At 38.5% G+C, this 19,356-nt stretch overlaps 1 protein-coding gene across 4 annotated transcripts in view; it reads right to left on the reverse strand.

Moving 5' to 3' along the window:
- MEIS1 (Meis homeobox 1) overlaps positions 1 to 19,356 on the reverse strand; it is a 138,417-nt gene that overhangs the window by 4,570 nt on the left and 114,491 nt on the right. For all 4 annotated transcript variants that reach the window (XM_036873880.1, XM_036873878.1, XM_036873876.1 and 1 more), the window contains one exon: positions 687 to 745. In XM_036873880.1, the coding sequence (XP_036729775.1) occupies positions 687 to 745 (59 nt within the window). The remainder of the gene's footprint in view (positions 1 to 686; positions 746 to 19,356) is intronic.

Genomic DNA, 19,356 nt, shown 5'->3' on the forward strand with positions numbered 1-19,356 from the left:
TAGATCTGCAAGCCAAGACCCCGTAGAAGGATTGCCATTTGAAGCTCATCATTAAAAAAAACACAAAAATCCGTTATTTAAAAAAAAAAAGTTGAGCACCAGAAGATGGATATTAACAAGAGAAGGCCTGAGGAATAGGAACCGTGTATTTATAGCACTACCTGAATCCCATGTTTTAACTGTACATGAAAAGCTGTTTCAGAAGTAAGCTGCCTTGGGTTATTAAAGCACACAAAAGCTCTACCTCACTCAATGTCTTTGAACTTTACTGAGTCCCACAAGCGATCCTGACCCCTTTGCCCTTTTGACAGGTAATAAAGTTTACAGCAATTCCACACCAAGCCATGCACCAGGGAGTGGTCATAGTAGCAGAAAGAGCTGGGAAGGCAAACTCAGAAAAAAAATAACATTAATATATTGAATGTGTACAAAGGATATTGTAACTGAGCATATGATTTAAGAGTTACTTTTCTCTGTTGGCTTTTTTCCCTCCACCTTCTCCAACTATTTTATAAGGATGTTAAATTGATTAGTGTTGTTATGAAACGAAACTGGTTTGATTTTAATTGCCAGGCGCTCCTAGCACTCACTCCCAGTTTATTTACCAGGTATGGGACCTCCCGGTGAATGGCTTGAGGATGCTTTTCGCCTGCGTGACTTGAATACAGTCACTATGGGGGACTTGCCTGCTCGGTTGGACTGGTCTATCATGGGCTGCACTATTCTTCTCCGGGCATTAATAAACCTGTAACCAAGAAAGTAGAGCAAATCATTATTACTTAAAAACAAAAAGTGGGGGCAGGGGGAGGTGGAGGAAGAGGAGAAGATGGGTCACGGTGAGACCAAAGCTCGATCTGGGCAGAATGGTTCTCTCTCCTTCGCTCTCTGTGCTGCTTCACATGCTGCAAAACCTGTAACCCCCAGTGACCTTTGAGTACACAGGCTCGGGGTTTCTGAGTTGATTTATGTTTGCCTGTTTTACCACAGTTGGACACTTCCATTTCATCTTTTCATAGGGGAATTAGCAGAGTTTTCAGGAAACAATACTAGCCACCATTCTTTTCAATTGCAAGGGGAGAAATTTGGTGTAGCGAGAGAGATGTTCGTAAGGGCATCTGTTACCTCTCCTAATTAGTGACATTTCAATCTTCTGCTCTCTGACTTCTTTTTTACAATTTTTATCAAAACCTTCCCTACCTCTTGCAAACCTAATTCTATTTTAATGCCCACTATTAAGATAATGAACCAGGATGGCAGCACACCATCAAATGAAAAAAATGTCTGGAGTTTATCACCACTAACTCACACTGCTGGGGACTTCAGAAAAATGCATTCCGGGTAGAGATTTCTTGGGGTAGCTCTGTGTGTGTGTGTGTGTGTGTGTGCACGCTCTTTCTTTATGCAAAGTCTGAGGTCAAGGCGAGGTCACGGCTATACAGTAATTGAACTTATAATCTTGCTTTCTCCAGCTAGTCCTGAACATGTATAATAAACATCTTAAGACATTTAGGTCACTTAAGTGTCTTAATAAGATTTTTTAAAATAATTTTTGTAGCCCCTAAAAAAGTGGCTAGCCACTGAAAATTTTAACAAGTGGTAGTACAAGCTCTCCAAAGCCATGCTCATGATATTTCTAACTCTTAAGATCTGTCTGTACCTCGTAATACTAAGAATTACATATCAAATACAGAAAATGAACAGGACATATTAGATTCTGAAATAGTAAGTTGCTTTTAGTTCTCAACCCAGATTTGAATATGTGGAACATGAACAGCAAATAAAAAATACAATGAAAAGTTTAGTACTGCACTGTTAATAATTAAAGGACCCACAGTCCAGTATAAATTCTAGTTGGTAAGTCTGCCCACTTCAGGAAGGGAAATAGTTCCTAAAAAAACAAGCCATTCAACAGACAGGGATAGGTTTTTTTTAAAATAAAAAGGCATACTTCATGACATTTTAAGATTCTCAACATCTTATATCCTTATGTTCTTTCATTATCTGAGAAGTAATTAAAATAACTAATGAAACTGCAATCTAACTAAAAGGACACTGGTTGATGCCAACTCTTATTGGCAACATATATTCTATCAGTTCTTGTATATGAAGTCCCCGAACTGCTAATAAAAATATTTAAAACACAGATCTACAACAAATTGTGTTGCCAATCAGGTTATCATTATCTTGTATAAACCATGAAAATTGGAATCATGTGAGCAGGTTAGATTAATTCTCCATTCTCATTATAAGCACAGGTGTAGCACAAACACCATGTGAAATAACCAATTAAAATGAAAAGAAAAATCTGCTTTTTCATTAGCTGCCTTCACTGCATGACCAATCAGAAAATTATTTAATATTAATAGTCTGCATATACCAAAAGTAATTTTCATAGTAACTAACATAGGTAAGAGAGCAAAAACGGCTCTTTATCTATGGTACTATTCAAAATCTGCATTCTCTCGGAGGGAACTCTGATAACTTTTTTTTAAGCCCTTTTAAAAACATAATATCTTATGGATATTTATCTAAAAATAGGAGGAGTCTTTTTTAACAGACGAGAAGCCAAGGCTCCGAGAAATTAAGTGACTTATTTGAGGTCACATGTTACCCAGGAGAATGTTAATAATTTGCTGAATGACACAGAGCTGGCAAACGGTAGCAAGCATCCCCCCTGACAATATTCTGACCAGAGCATGGCCACTACTGTGCCACCCATCTAGAATATTCCAGACTAAATAGGTATCTAAACATGAGCTGGTTTTGAGCCAATCACCACTGGCAACAACCCTACTGTAGAGTCCAAGAATAAGCATGACTGAACATTTTGTAGATTTGGGGATTTTGATGACTGTACTACTTGTGTGCAAAGACAAAGAAAAGGCTACACATAAGAAGACTCAGTAACTTGAGTTATCTATATTCCAAAGCTTGCCTCCTTCACACTCATACATTCACATTTCCAAAGACCAGTTCATGATAACCATCTCAGGTCTGAATCCATGATTGTTAAATCCATGGGATCGGAAAAATTACACGTCAGATTTGAAAAGGGCTTTAACCATCACCTAGCTTGGTCACTGACGTGAATCCCCTCTCTGATATCCCCACCAGGTAGATGGGTAACCTCTACTGGACTGTTGTTTTTTTTTTTTTTTTAATTTATTTTATTCAAGTATAGTTGATTTACAATGTTGTGCTAATTTCTGCTGTAGAGCAAAGTGATTCAGTTATACACATATATACAGTCTTTTTCATATTCTTTTCCATTATGGTTTATCACAGGATATTGAATATAGTTCCCTGTGCTATACACTAGGACCTTGTTGTTTATCCATTCTCTGTATACTAGTTTGCATCTGCTAACCCCAAGCTCCCACTCTGTCCCTCTGCCACCTCTCCGCCCCCTTGGCCACCACCAGTCTGTTCTCTGTGTGCTGGACTCTTTCTCATACAGCCCTGGCCACCTCAGCGGACAGCCCACTCCATCTACGGACAAGGTAACCCTTAGAAGGCTCTGCCTTACCTGACCTAAAATCCTTTCACCAGGACAACTCCTCTGGGTAATTTAAACAATCCTAATCTCACTTCCGCAGGATAGCTTTTCAAACATTTAAACTATAGCCACCATGCCGCATAGGCTTCTCCCTTCTTCGCCCTAGGTTAAACATCTGTGATTCTTAACGAGTTCTTTCTCGAATGTGAGCTCTAGGATTCTGAGTCCACTCATCCCTTGGGCCACTCTCTGCTCACAATGCCGAGCCTGGCTATGCACCTCTGCAGGTCTTCAGCGGACAACACTAAATGCAGGTACTCCAGGCCCGCTCTGGTCCCCGTGGAGAGAAAAAACACCTCAGCAGAGCTTCTCAGTTAAGGGCCCACAGGTACTACGTGCTATTTGCTTCTCTTTGGGTGGCAGTGACCATTTGTTGTTATTGACAACACAGATATAGGCCACCTATAGGATTCGTAGATGTAAAGTGGGAATCCTTTCATTAAATAAAAATTTTAAAACCTTGAAAACCTAAGAACACCTATCACTTTATCCAAACTGCTTGACCACATTAGTAGGTATACTTGGAAGTTCTTGCTTTCGCAAACTTTAATTAAAAACAATATTTGTTTCAATATGATGGACATTATCAGTACACATAGGACATAGTAAACTCTCAGAATGTTACTGAATTATAATTCCTATACTTATATGAAACATATATTATTATCTAGGGTCATGGTGGACATCTTTATCTGAAAATAACTGAGTAAACAGCAAAATATTTTATTTTTTAAAAACCAACATCACCTTTTCAATCCTAAAACCATCCTAACATTTGATTCTCTTTGGTGTATTTTATGATTTTCCTCAACCACCTTATATGTATGCTCTTTGGAACCAGCTATATACAGCAAGACCATGTATTTAGGTGGCTTGGGGTGAATTCAGATACGAAAACATTTTCCTTCTGGGCAAAGTAATAAAATGACATTCTTGCTCCTCCCACTATAAGTCAAACAGAGGTCAGTTCCCCCAACTCTGTATCTGTTTAAATAAACTGGTCCAGCTGTTTGTTTCTAAAATGCCCTTTGACCTTGTGTCTCATCCTCTCCGCTTCTGTGACAGAATGCTTTACTTTCCATTGTAGAAGATTCTAAATGATCAAGAATCTTCTAAACACTGAACCAAAAAAGACCTTTGGATTGTATGTAAACTTACATGAACATATTCCCTTCTTATAACACTGTCATTTCAAGAAGCATCAGTAAAATAGTTATTTTAAACTCATATGTATGAATACATAAATATATATTAGAGCTTGAACATAAGAAGAAACAGTGTTTTTTAAGAGAAATAAAAAAGAGAATGACAAAATTCCAATTTCAAAGTACAATAAAAAATACATTCTCCAATATCCATATAATAGTTTAAGATGAAATATACCCATGAAATACACACAATCTTTGGAATTTTCCATATTGATAAAGTCTTTTTAAAAAGCCTGTGTGTTTAAAAATGTAAGAGAAAACTTTTACAATTTTACAATTGATGTCCAAACATTATAGCCCTTAAAACTCAGATGTATAATGTCAGGAATATGCGACAACAGGACAGTTTTTCTTACTCATTAAAATAGTTTCACACCTTGGTTTAATAGAGTGTAGTTCAAATTTGCCATAGACTGGGCATTTTAAAGGGTAATCCTTTTAGTTAAGTATCATTTAAGGTTGAGAAACGTACTGTTTGCATTTCCATATTTCATTCCAAACATCAAGGTATATGTTTTTAAAAATCCCATTTTGCTTTGAAAACACAATCTTCTTTTGTGAAGTATTTTTTAAGAACTGGACACCCTGTAGGTGGTAGAAAACTGAATTAGAGAAAGAATTCTTAAATTTCCTTTACTCATAGAATCATGGATTAGAATTTCTTCCTGTGACCAAACTGTCTCCTTTCTCAAAACAAGAAGTTTCACAAAGGAAAGGAAGATAATGGATGGGCTTTAGAGCTTTATTCCATGTCAAAATAAACAGAGATGTATTTCTTTTTACCTAATTATTTGTTTAAGACTCAAGTCCCTTAATAAAGGGGGAGTGGGAGGTTGAAAGGGGAGCAAAACCTTCAAATATCTGAGACATGGGATCATCTAAAAACTGAATTTTATCATTTGCATTTTTAAAATAGGAATCAGACAAGGAGAATGGGAGATGAATCTTGAGTTACGCTAAAAAGAAATACAGGAAGTTTTGCTCTATTCTTTCTTATCTTTGCCCCTAGATGTTTATTTATTATTAGACTTTTTTTTTTTTTTTTTCCCATTCTGCTAATTCCACCTATCTCCTTTTATTCTCGGTCTTTGGATACCTGAATAGTTTTCTGAGCAAGATCTGGTAGAACAGCTTTCTAAAGTTGACCTTTGTCCTTTAGTTTATCCTCCACTCCCTGCCCTGGTTCCTTCCCACGAAACTGGATTGTTAAATTTAGTTTTCTCTTTGTGAGAACCAGGAGGGGTGGCCAGATCATAGCGGGCATCCATTAGGACCAAACACCAGGTATATCTGCCCAGTTCCACAGGCAACTTTCCCACATGGCTTTGCCCTTGGTCTTCCTTGTATGGTTCTCCATAATACTGACAAAAGGAAGGAAAAACTGCTTGCTCACTTTCAGAAATGGAATTTTCACCTTCACTCAATTCTACTTCTCAGTGTTTACCACCTTACTTATTCACTGATGATTAAGGGGAGCCCATATTTTGCTACTTTAACGTGCCACAGCCCACGCATGGAACTGCATCAAATCAAATAAAAATAAAATTCTGACAAAATGCTGTTGTTCCTAAACAATGACATGACTCTCAGTCATTCCCACAGTAATGCTTCTTGCCAACTAGGCATAAGTGACTTAGCCAGCAGGATGGTAAGTACCCATTTAAGTATGTAGAAATGTCATTTTACAATACGTACCCTCCTTTGCCCAAGAAGCTAAAATTATTAACTATTAAGAAAAGATGTCATTAAATAACAGGATATGGTAGTAAAAATGCTTTATAAACCTATACTATCCATTAAAGAAAGTATTAATTATAGTCATCTTGATTACTATTTAGGTATACTTAAGAATACTTACATACAGACTTTAATAGTAATAAAAATTAATACCATGAATTCTTAAGTATCAAGATTAGTACTGGTGATTTCTGCATGCACTATTCTTCATTCGGTTAAACATGAACAACATGCAACTATAATAGTTAATTGCTATATAATTCATTTTATTTATATTCATTGCTATAAATATTTTTATAGAATTAAGCCTTGTGAAATATCTTCAAATATAAAATTTCACATTGGAGAGTAGTTGCTGGATTCCAGAGTTTTGTTCTTTCTTTTTCCGTGAATTTTCTTGATGTAGCATTTCTTTCAGCTTTATCACAGTCACTTAAAGAAAACTATATATCCTACTTTTTTTTTTTAAGTCAGCATTTTCTAATAACTTTAAGGCCTGTTTTATAAACAAACGTTTCAGGGAACGAGTTCTAGCTGTCTCCCACATAACACTCTGTTCTTTTAAACAAGAAATCGACTTCAAAATCTTTTGTTGCAATTCTCTATTTTAGATTTACATTTACTTATTGGATTTAATGATCTGTAACTGGCAGGCTTCAGGGTCCAAGCCTTCTTCTACACTCCCTTTCTTTGTGAAGTAAAATTTCATGAAACATGATTTTAAGACGCTCAAGAAAGTTGATTCAATCTCAAGTCAAACCTAATGAAATCATGTTTTTGGCGCTGTCTTCTAGTTTCTCAACCTCCTCCAGGATCTGACAGTTTCAGGACTGCAATACATCATCTGTGTGTCTGAGGGCGGGGGAGGTGACTGAACAGGAGGGGAGAAGGGAGCATGTGTTTTGCTCTCCATCCACTCTAGAAACATAATATCGGAATTTTGCTCAAATCACAAGAAGCCCATCAATCAGAGGTCTGAGAAGGTTCCCCTTCTCTAGAAGTGATGGGTATATTTGGCAAACTACTCTAGAAAAAACTGAAGCTGAGACAGTTGAGGAAGTTAATTATATATAAAATGTCTTCCAAGCAACTAGTGAAAAAAGTCACTAATTAGTTGAAAAATATAATGCAAAGTAAAAACAAAACCCAAGTTTCATTTTGGACTTTATATGTTGAAATAACTTGCAAACACTTCATCACTTGGTTATGTATTACAGAAAGTTTTCCTTGAAAGCAAATTGGAAAATGACTTTTTTTTACTCTAAAAAAAATAGAAGCTCAGCTTGCTAAATCCTTTCATCTGAACTGAATTCAAAGCAAGAGTGGCTCCCTTAGAGCAGAGTCTCTAATTCTTTTGCTACCTTCTAGATCACTAAAGCCTTAGGCTCTAAACTCAGTAGAATGAATTGTAGGGATGTATCACTAGACCTAGCATAAGAAATACCCAATAGTTATACGTATCTTAAGTATCCATATAAAGCATAGGGAACCAAATGGCATTTACAAAATATTTACTTAAATGTGACAATTTGTCAAATTTGATTTTGTATAACCTTATAAGTATTTTTTTTTAAATGTGGTTTACTTAAAGTGTATGAAATTAAAGTGATTATTAGCACAATGATTAAGCAATAGGATAATCTAGGATAATATAGCAAAACCTCCTTTACTAATAAAAAGCTAAAATGGGAATAATAATATCTTCAAAGAATAAATGTGTCTCTTTGATTTAAGCTGAACCATTTTTCATATAAATTCTAATTTTCCCATATTCACAAAATTCAATAAAATTGCATCTAACTAAACATCCCTTAAACATTACAGAATAAGTATATAGTTATTTAAAACAAATCTTAATGTTCTCCCAATTTCCATTGTAAATAGGATGACCAGATAATTTATCATCTACACTGGGACAATTTTGAGAGTAAAAAGAACATTATTAATAATTATGCTGGGCAACAGGCATAAACCATGAATGTCCCATGCAATTGGGGTGTATGGGCTACCCTACTGATCAAATATGCACCTATTTTCCCAAATAGAATTTCCCCTGAATGATTGGATTTGACCAGCCCAGCATGCATACTGTGTTAGGTGACCAGCCTAGCATGCATACCGTGTTCTAGAATCTCAGCACCATCTTGGAGTAGCTCTCAGCTCTTTGCTTTCTCTAGAATCTCTCCTTTATTTGCCTCAAGCCTTCACTAACTAGAAACTTCCAGGCCTGGAGTCTCTACTCGTGCCAAGGGAAGATATCTCAAAATTTAGCTCGATTTTTTCTTTTCACCTGGTCACAGATTAGGTTCGACCTGAATGGAGGCCTGTGTCTATTCCTCAGAATGTTCACTGTAACTTCTGTTTCAATTAGCAAAGTTTGAAACCTAAGCTCTATGTAATGTATATCAATATGTAACCTGTAGGCCCTTATATACAAATGGAACCACTTAAACTAAAAGGCAAAATCTCTCAGTTGATGTATATGACAAAATCTTTCAAATGAGGACAATAAAACCAACAAAATGACCTCCTCTTGGAACTTGTCAAATCTTTGAAACATGCTTATGGTCATCGAAGTCACATTGGGGAAAGTTCGGAGAATGTACATTTCACTTCTGAGTTGCCGGCCTTTTCTTTGAACACCATTGCTCATAATTATCACAGTCAAAACACGGGCCACGGGCAGGAAGAGTGAGAGCACTGTCTGGTGGGAAGAATACGAGAACTGAGTAGGAAAACTGCCACTTACTGGCTCTGAGATCATAGCAGTATTTAGGTGCTGGAATTGTGATGATCAAGTGAGTGAATGTTTATGGAAAGCGCTTTGTAAACTGTAAAACCTAAGACAGAGGTTTGCTGGGGATAGTGTCATTATGATTCTCAAAAATACCTAATGGTACAAAAACGTATATACAGGGGGCTTTCCTGGTGGCGCAGTGGTTGAGAATCTGCCTGCCAATGCAGGGGACACGGGTTCGAGCCCTGGTCTGGGAAGACCCCACATGCCGCGGAGCAGCTGGGCCCGTGAGCCACAACTACTGAGCCTGCGCGTCTGGAGCCTGTGCTCCGCAACAAGAGAGGCCGCGATAGTGAGAGGCCCGCGCACCGCGATGAAGAGTGGTGCCCGCTTGCCGCAACTAGAGAAAGCCCTCGCACAGAAACGAAGACCCAACACAGCCATAAATAAATAAATAAATAAATAAATAAATAAATAAAAAAACAAAAAAAAAAAACGTATATACAAGTTCTTATGGCAGCAAAAGATGGAAACAACCCAAATGTCCATCCACAAACGAACTAATAAAGAAAATGTGCTATATCCATACAGTGGAACATTATTCAGCCATCAAGAGGAATGAAGTTTGACACATGCTACGTGAACGAAACTTGAAAACATAATGCTAAGTGAAGGAAACGAGTCACAAAAGACCACAGATTTTGTGATCCCATTTATGTGAAATGTCCAGAATAGACAAATCTATAGAGACAGAAAATAGATTTGTGGTAGAGTTGGGGACGGAAGTATGGGGAGGATGCAGGGCTTCTTTTTGAAGTGGTGAAAATGTTCTCAAATTGACTGTGGGGATGGTTGCCCATATCTGTGAATATACTTAAAACCACTGAATTGTACAATTTAAATGAGTGAATTGCGTGGTATGTGAATTATATCTCAGTAAAGCTGTTAAAAATAAATACATAATGGTGGAATGCACGAGACACTGGACCAGGCCCTCCTTGCCTCTAATTAGGGGTGTAATGTTGTAAGGCCCTGAGCCTCATCTGTTAAAGGGTACACACAATCCTATCCAGGACTTGGACTCTGTCATTCTATAGCATTGTGTCTAAAATTTTATTCCGTGCTGCCTTTGATAAACTTCAAAATTTCCTATCCCTTTGTTACTTGCTATTTCAGAAGAAACAGCATGACAAAAATCAAAAGTTAATTCCCAAGACCCTTCTGTATACTACATTCGCTCGGAATGATTCTGATCTGCCTTTTCTGGCCACTCTCTCCAGTCCCCACTTGGCCCTGAGGATGGGAGTCCCTGACATAACCCATTGCACTGTCCTTTCTGTAAACAGTCCTGCCAGGTAACTAGCCATGGGGGCTGAGACCTGACATCTTTGGACACATACAATTCTTTCCATTAGCTTTTCAACATCTCCTACACCCTATCCTTTCCAAGTACATATGAACTCTGACCCAAACTAAGGATCAAATAAAGTCAACCGTAGCAGACGTTTTAGTGATACAGGCCAACAAAACCCTTCAACTAGACAACAACACTCAAAACTACCAGTTTACATTCAAATCAGCATCCTACAGTAGAACATACTGGAAACTTAAAAGATATATATTTTTAATCATGGTGCATTTAATTCCAACCCTCTGCAATATACTATTCTTTTTTTTTTTCATAAATTTATTTATTTTGGGCTGCGTTGGGTCTTCATTGCTGCATGTAGGCTTTCTCTAGTTGCGGTGAGCGGGGGCTACTCTTCATTGCAGTGCAGTGGCTTCTCTTGTTGAGGAGCATGGGCCCTAGCTGTGCAGGCTTCAGTAGTTGTGGCACGTGGGCTCAGTATTGTGGCTCGTGGGCTCTAGAGCGCAGGCTCAGTAGTTGTGGCACACGGGCTTAGTTGCTCCGTGGCAGGTGGGATCTTCCCGGACCGGGGCTCGAACCCATGTCTCCTGCACTGGCAGGCGGATTCTTAACCACTGCGCCACCAGGGAAGCCCCAATATACTATTCTTGAAAAATAGTGACCAAATCAATAGTAAGCCAGATGTCTCCCATGACAGGAAATACGTTTTTGACCTAAGTTACATTTAGAATCCAAGACCAATAATTCCCACGGGCCTGAAAGAGTTCATGTATTTGCAAAAGGGAGTACTTTTTCCCTTCTTCAGTGATGGGATCTAATCTTGTGGCCCTTTAACCACGTTGGTTAAGAGGGTAAAAGGAAAAAGGAGCTCTCAAGGGTGGGAAGAGATTAAGGTTTTTTGTTTATTTGTTATTGTTCAGGTGTCAAGAGCCCAATAGAGTTAATTATTTCCCATATTCATGGGTCAGGCTTAAAGGCCTCATAAGAATGGAAATAAAATAAGGAGGAAAATATCAAAGGCTATGAGGGCATGTAACGGGACAGCCCTGTATTTGCCAAAGTTACAAACATCCATGTTGTTGGCGTGTTTTTTTGGTTTGTTTTTTGCTCTTTCATTTTATTTTCTTAAACATCTTTATTGGAGTATAATTGCTTTACAATGGTGTGTTAGTTTCTGCTGTATAACAAAGTGAATCAGCTATACATATACATATATCCCCATATCTCCTCCCTCTTGCGTCTCCCTCCCACCCTCCCTATCCTACCCCTCTAGGTGGTCACAAAGCACTGAGCTGATCTCCCTGTGCTATGCGGCTGCTTCCCACTAGCTATCTATCTTACATTTGGTAGTGTATATATGTCCATGTGTTGGCGTATTTCTGTTGTTATTTTTTTAAAATGCTCTCTTTCCCCTTAAAAATTAACAAAAGAAGCACAACAAAACCCTGATAATCTACACAAAGTTCCAGGCATTCACACATTGGAGCCACGCAGATCCAAGACATTTGCCCTCAGAAACACTCCCTCCCCACGCACCCCTGGCTCCTCTCCATTTTTGAGAAACTTGTCTTATTCAACAAGGAGGCAACATTTGCCCCATTTTTTACTATTTCAGGCTGCCTCTTTAATCACTCAGAAATGCTGTTTGTTTTAAGTAGGTGCAGCCTGAAGCCGGAGGGTGATGTAAGTGCGAGGGGAGAGGGGGGTCTCTGTGGGCACAGCTCCGTGCCCCAGTGCTCAATTGGTTAATCACCCAACACCAGCCCGAGCAACTGTTGACACAAAATACGTGGAGATCAGGTCTGTGCAAGCAGAAAATACCAGAAAGGCAAACTATATGTAAACACACTTAAGACAGATTTAACAAGAATAGACCTCAACCTGACTTGCTAGGAAACTCCTCAAGCCGAAAAATGTCAATGTTCCTCTCCACTGAGGCTGTTTCCCCTGACAAAGTTTCCTTTGAGAAGAAAAAGAGTAACATTTTCAAAACTAAAATGAGTTTACAGAAGTCAGCGGACACATGTGTCCCCTTGATGCACATAGTGTGAGTTTCGAATGTGCTCCTACATGCAGAAGTTATGTAATATAATACAGTTCTTGCAGGTACCCCTGGTGCAGAGCCAAACGAGAGAGAGAGAGAGAGAGAGAGAGAGAGAGAGAGAGAGAGAGAGAGAGAGAAAGGAGAGAGAAGGAGGGAGGGAGAGGGAGGGAGAGAGGAAAAAACCAGCTTGTGCAAACAACCACAATTCAAAAAGTTATTTCTCCTGACCTATAAAACTCATGCAAAGAAGCAAATGGATAATGCTTAAGCAGTCTTTTAATCTTATCTAACTGACACCTGACAACCCGTTACTTATAGATTGTTAATGCACCAACTAAAAAGTTTGTCATGTACAAAATTACTAGAGAAAAAGATTGAACGCCTGAGGAAAAAACAAATTTTGCTGTACAATAACTTAAGAAATTCCGAGCCTATTATCTGTCATGCCCTTCACAGACTCAGAGCCTACCGCTAAAAACAACTGATTTATCTTTATTATGAATCCGAAAGTGACAGCACACATGTTTTTCATGTCTTGCGATAATGTTTAATTTCATCTAGTTTTTATTTTACAGGGCTTTGATTTGCTTATTTAAGATGAAGAAGAGTAACAACTTTGTAATGAATTGTCGGGTTTGTCTCTTTATCAAAGGCCCTGTTGTGTGTGTGTGTGTGTGTGTGTGTGTTTTTTTTCCCCCGCTTCTCATGTAAAATGGGAATCAAAATCAGCTTCAGAACATTCACCTTGCTTCAGTTCACGTTCTTACACCGTCTAGAATATCAGGGCTGGAAGAGGCTTATTGCACTGCCACCAATTCCACAGCCCTCCCCTTCCATTTAAGGCAGAGGAAACTGTTGCCCATGGAGACGAAGTGAGTTGATCAAGGACACACATCTACTTGGTGAGGAGTGGGGACGACAGATGACATGTTTGGACTCCAAACATTCTTTCCCCTGCGTATTCCCTCCCCTCACCCTCACTCGCCCTGTGTCAATTGTGTGTTGTGAGGCTTACAGGTGAATTTGTTCCTCGGCCACCTGTGGATGCTGGGGCTTCCCCCCTTGACTGGGGTGCCTCTCAGCCCCTTACTTCCCACACTCTCCTTAAGGGAGGCAGCTCCTGCTCTGCCGGCCGGGTGACACCAGGGGAGTTCTTTCCGTTTCTCTGATCGGACACTCGTGCCAAGACACTGAAAACAATAAATCTGCTTAATTAGGACTTGCACCAAGTCCTGCTGACCTCCACACCACCATGTTCAAAGTCAAGCACCAAGCCACTGGTTTCACTGCCTTGAAAGGGATATTCAGGAACACTGGGTTCAGGATGGAATCAGTCTCCCAACCCACTCATCTCTGCGCCTCGCTGGAACCCCAACCTGGTCCTGAAAGTATCTTTAGGTTGTACCAACTCTCAGATTCGGACCTCTTTTTTTTTTTTTTAGATGTTTTAGGACTTTAATGTCCTTCACATGGTCAACAAAAAACACTGACAATGGATGAACAATAGAGGAGAAGACTCTTCAGCAAAGATCTTCCCGAACTCACGGCATCACTGGTCAAACACCAGAAAGAGAACAGTCACGTGAACAAACAGTAAGGGAGTTTAACAGAGATTTTTAGTTTAACAGCATAACTGAAAAACGAAGAACCAACCAACCAACCAACCGTTCTTCTACCCACTGAAAGGAAAGGAAAGGTGAATCAGGGAGCTTCCAAATCTCTCACACTCTTGTCCTGAAAAGCTCAGAGACTGTCTTTGAATGTTGGCTGCAGGACAAACAGCAGTTACACAAAACAGTATCTGGACTTTCTAATCCATCTTCCTACAACCCACCCCTTCCTGTTTCTCTTCTCACCTAGACTCAGGGTCCCCTGGTGGAAGGGGCAGGGTTTCTCCATCTGGCACAGTGGTCCAACACCTACCCTTTCGTGAGGAGTTTCCATCTTTCCCAGTATTAACCATGTGATTGCACACAGTGGGGGAAAAACCTCTGAGTAAACTTAGCGAGTAAAACTTACAACAAAGTGTATTTCACAGACTGCAGAGTCATTTTCAAAGAGGATTGTTTGCTGGAAATTTTTTAAAAATCTGCAGACAAAAGCAGCGTCTCCTTTGAATGCCTAAGACTCTCTGACATGACAATACCTGAAGGTTTCAAAATTCACAGCTCTTTTCCCTGCAAGCTATTTGCTCAGCTTTCCTAAATAATACCCTGCGTGCCTGGTACCTTGCCAGCTCTGTCTCAGGCAATATGCAAGCTAAACATTTTTTGACTGATTTCAGTATTTTCTCATGAGCAACTAGACAGTATTTTATCTAGTGAATATTACTGACTGCTCTAATCTAAGCCCAGAGTAAGGGCCTGTAAAGGTAATATTATTAGAGTTGACACTCAAGGTAAAAAGCGTAGCAATTAACTGTGGCCTGGAGAAAAACAACCCATTCTGAAAGGTGCTGGAGAACTGTTCTATTTATATTTCTCCTTCTCTTCCTTCTTCTTTTAAAAATACTGCACCTGTTACTCCATTGATCAGTTAGGAAGTCTACCTTAAATGCAGGTTACACTTAAATTCTCAAGGGAAGAAGTTAAACCACCTGCTTAATAAAATTACCTCTTGTGTGTGAAGTGGTTCCATCCCTAGGTGATTCCTAGGCAAGGAAAATCACTATACACCCTGCACTTTCATTTTGTAGTTGAATAGGAAACAAATGACCCAGGACTCCTTGCTTGGTGCACTGTTTTTTCCTTCTACATCTGTTTTCCTTGCTTTTGTGTCATGCCTCTGTTTAGTTTTATTGACAAAACAATCTGTGCCTAATGTTTAAACAACATCTGTAAAATGTATTATTAAATTATGTTGGAAGAAAAAGCAGAGCAATTCTATGAAACCCCATGACCCCCTATTGATTTTTAGATCTCAGAAGTTGAAAGGATAATTTGTGAATGTTTTAACATTTACATCTACACAGGTACCTATATTTATAGAATCTTTGATTACTTATAAAAGTATTTGCTACATTATTACCATAACTCAGAAAGAAACTTGACCTTTTACAGTTGAATCTGTTTATTATAACAAGGGTGATCTTTTTTTTTTTTTTTTAAATGAGTTTACATTTTTACCTGCCAGGGCCAGAAATCTCCAAGGATGACATACTTTTCCCCCCCACTGGTAATAAATGGGAAGTGATGGCTGAATGCTTTGCAGTTTTGAAGGCAATAAATGAAGAAACTAGGAAAATCTGGTATACGTACTAAATCTGAGAACTTTAAGAGCTATGATGGTTCTGTAAAGTGTCACCGCGGAGGTTCGGATGCTCCCTGGAATTTTATGCACCCTATTGATGGGGAGTGACTTTTCTGTCTACATACATACTGTATTTCACATAAACTATGTATTTTGCACCTAAGACCCATTGCCTTCTCAGAGAGAGTAAAGAAGTAATCATGGAACATTAGGCCTTAATGGGAAAGTGTGTGGATGAGAAAGGGTAAACAAAGAAACTAACATTTATTCAATACACCCTAGGCTAGACCTCTGCCTAGGCAGGATGTGTCTGAGGCATCCAGCAAGAAAGATAACAATGCGGGCACAAGTTTTCATCACATGTAATTCCCAAGCCTGCAACATGGCTGTGAAAACATATAAGGGAGTTTTATTTGACCATTCTACATTCATATTTTCAATATAAAAGAATAAAGTTGGTGTATTCGGGAGAGAAAAGAACCCAGTATTGACTTTGTGTGTGTGTGTGTGAGTGCGCTCTTTCTTCAAAGTTCTACCTACTTATTAAAAGACCAACCTAACCATCTAATCTTGAAATTTAAGAAGTTTCCACTTAAATGACATTCAACGTATTAGTAATATTTTTGCACTGATATAACAGAACTATTTATCACAACCACAACAACGATGAAAAAACAAAAAGACAAAAGCACCAAATGCTATTATTTATCACTTTTGGCTCAAATCATAATTGGGAGTGAGGGAGGAAAGGAAGAATAATACATACATTTATGGCACATATTGTATTTCAAAAATTATTATGCTTTAAGTCAAAGTCTACCACGGCATGCTAGACTGAAATATTTAGGCAATTAGTTATGGAGGTTGATTTTTAAAAACATGCAGTTGCCTCAAATACTTGGATAATTTAGGTAAAATTTTTTTACCCAAATTATTTGCCTAATTGCCTCAATTCTCAAAAAATGTGTTGGCATAGACTTGTTCTACGATGTCTCATCTAATAAATGTCACATTCCATCCCAGAACCCAATTCCTACAAGTACTAATACTAACCATTTTAAGAATACTCCTCTGTTTTTACTGACAAGTAGACCAAATATGAGTTAGAGCAGTTACTTCTTTTAATCCAAGTTTTCTCTTAATTAATCAAATCTGTCTTGTTGTTTTACATTTAAATTCTCCCTGTGATCCCCTCTCCCCGCCAAATCCCATCTGCTTTGTCCTTACTCAGCCAAGGCAAGTAGTATATATTACTTATGTCAATTAAAGACGCATAAAATTAGTTCAGCGATGGAATGAAAGAATGTTACAACGCACCAAACTTTTCTCATCTCATTTTTCTGTCAAAACCTAACTTCAAGCTGCATCGGCCAGGGTTTCTATGACAAGCTAACAACTGACATGAGTTTATATTTTTCACTTTCATATTGTGTATTTCAATACATTATGTTACTGCCAGTAATTATGAGTGATCTACACCCAACCCGCCCTTCAGCATTTTATTAAATCTCTTCAACAGTGACTCATAGTTCATACAAAATGTACATGTGTGTTAACAAGTCTTTAAAAATCCAAAAAGGAAGAAACACATTTTAAATGTTGTGTCTAAATGAAGTGAAGGGGAAAAGCTAAAATACTCGTGAAGTGTTTTGTTTTGTTTTTTTTTAATTATTATTTCCAGAATGAAGTAACTTACGCTTGATGCTCAATATAGGAAAAATATTTACAGGCTGTCAAAAAGACTCTGTGTAATGTTTTTATTACAATAAAGAAAAATGAAAACCACTTGGTAGTTGTGCTTTTTTCATCTTCAAGTCTGCCATCTTTAAGATTCTCTCACATCTTGGGTTTCAATACAGTACCGTCTGGGTTTCCCCATGTTTCCATCATATTCCCAACTCAAAGCCCAAAGAAAAAGAAATCTATTATCAGCTCCTTAAAAGGTGAAGGTCTGGATGAAAATTAATATACCGTTAAAAACTCAAATCAAATGTGGGAATGTCGTTATTCACCGAACTTAAGAGAAACAATTTCTCTTACAACTTTTAGTTACTGGAGGGTAACTCTCTACCACAAACAAAGTTGTTGTAGAGTTGAAACAGTTGCCAAATGCTCAGCAATGAAGTGCAAGCATAGGTCACTTCTAATTCCATACACAGAAGCGAGAGCACATGAACATTACACGGTGCCAGATGAGCACGGAATTGGGTTTACATCCCACGTAATAAGTAAAAGTGATTTTCAAGTTATGTGCCTGTGCAGAATTGAGTATCAGTGTGAAGTTTAGGGCAAAGTCTGCATCTATGTTGAAGAATTATTATCTGGCATGTATTATAACTTTTTTTAAGTCCTTTTTTTTCCCCCTCTTAATTGCAAAACCGAGGCAGTCTGATTGTGATCACTGCGCAGAGAATCTAGGAAACGACAGTTGCATCCAGCTTGGTGTCACAGGAATGCCTGCCTGGCCGGGGGGGGGGGCCACAGGAAATATCCCATAATGTCTTCTACCTGTGGCAAGCGGCTTGGATTGGAATCTGTTCTCTGGTAACGATGTTTGTGGGTGGAGCTTTCTAGCAACACTGAGGAGGAAGAGAGACGGCCTCTGTGGTAGATCACCTGAATGGCAGCCCATTGCCTTCCTAAATGAAAGCCAGCCAGCCACTCCTTGGCCCTCAAAGTGGAACATTTCCCAGGGAAACAGATATTTGTAGAGCCTCCATTGTATTCAAATTGCCTCCCCATCAGTTTAGCTTTAAAAATGTTTAGGAATTTAGGTGTGCCTTCAAAATGGATGGTCTGCTCTATAATATCGTCCAGAACAATTTGGAAGACAAAGTTCAATTATATAGTATCCAGAGTCTTGAAAATCAAGATACAGCCGCAGGTAAAAACAGGCAAACAAAAAAACCTCAGCAGTCACACGACTCCTAGTAACACACTCAGGTATAGTATGTCTTCCGTTGGCTCCTGATCCAGTTGACTAAAAGGGCTGCAAAAACTGATCTCCCAAGGCTGCCGTAAGGTCATAGAAATTGATAACCCTTACAAGCAATGCTTATGTGAGTCTGTCTGTGTCTTGAAGATAGTGCACTTTGTAAATTAATCCTCCAAAGGCAAATATATTGTAAGTAGCTTGTTATCTCTAAAATACTAAATCGAAGAATACATGGGATTATATTGACAGAAATTACATTTTCTGTAATGGGGCTTAATATATCTGAAATCTCTCCCAAAGGCTCCCAGACTCTCTAACAGAGAAGGGTCTGTTAATATAGGTGCAATGGACACCAAGAACAAAGTTATTCACCAAAATGGATTAGGCCATGTAATCAGAGATTCTGTAATATTAATCTTTTGACACTTATTGAAAAGAAAGAAATACTTCTGTCTGCAAACTGGCATTCTCAGTTCTCCTCTTTCCCCAACCAGGCTTTGGGCCTTTTCTGGATTTTACTT

Source organism: Balaenoptera musculus, chromosome 13, assembly GCF_009873245.2.
Source record: "Balaenoptera musculus isolate JJ_BM4_2016_0621 chromosome 13, mBalMus1.pri.v3, whole genome shotgun sequence".
Taxonomy (NCBI): Eukaryota; Metazoa; Chordata; class Mammalia; order Artiodactyla; family Balaenopteridae; genus Balaenoptera; species Balaenoptera musculus.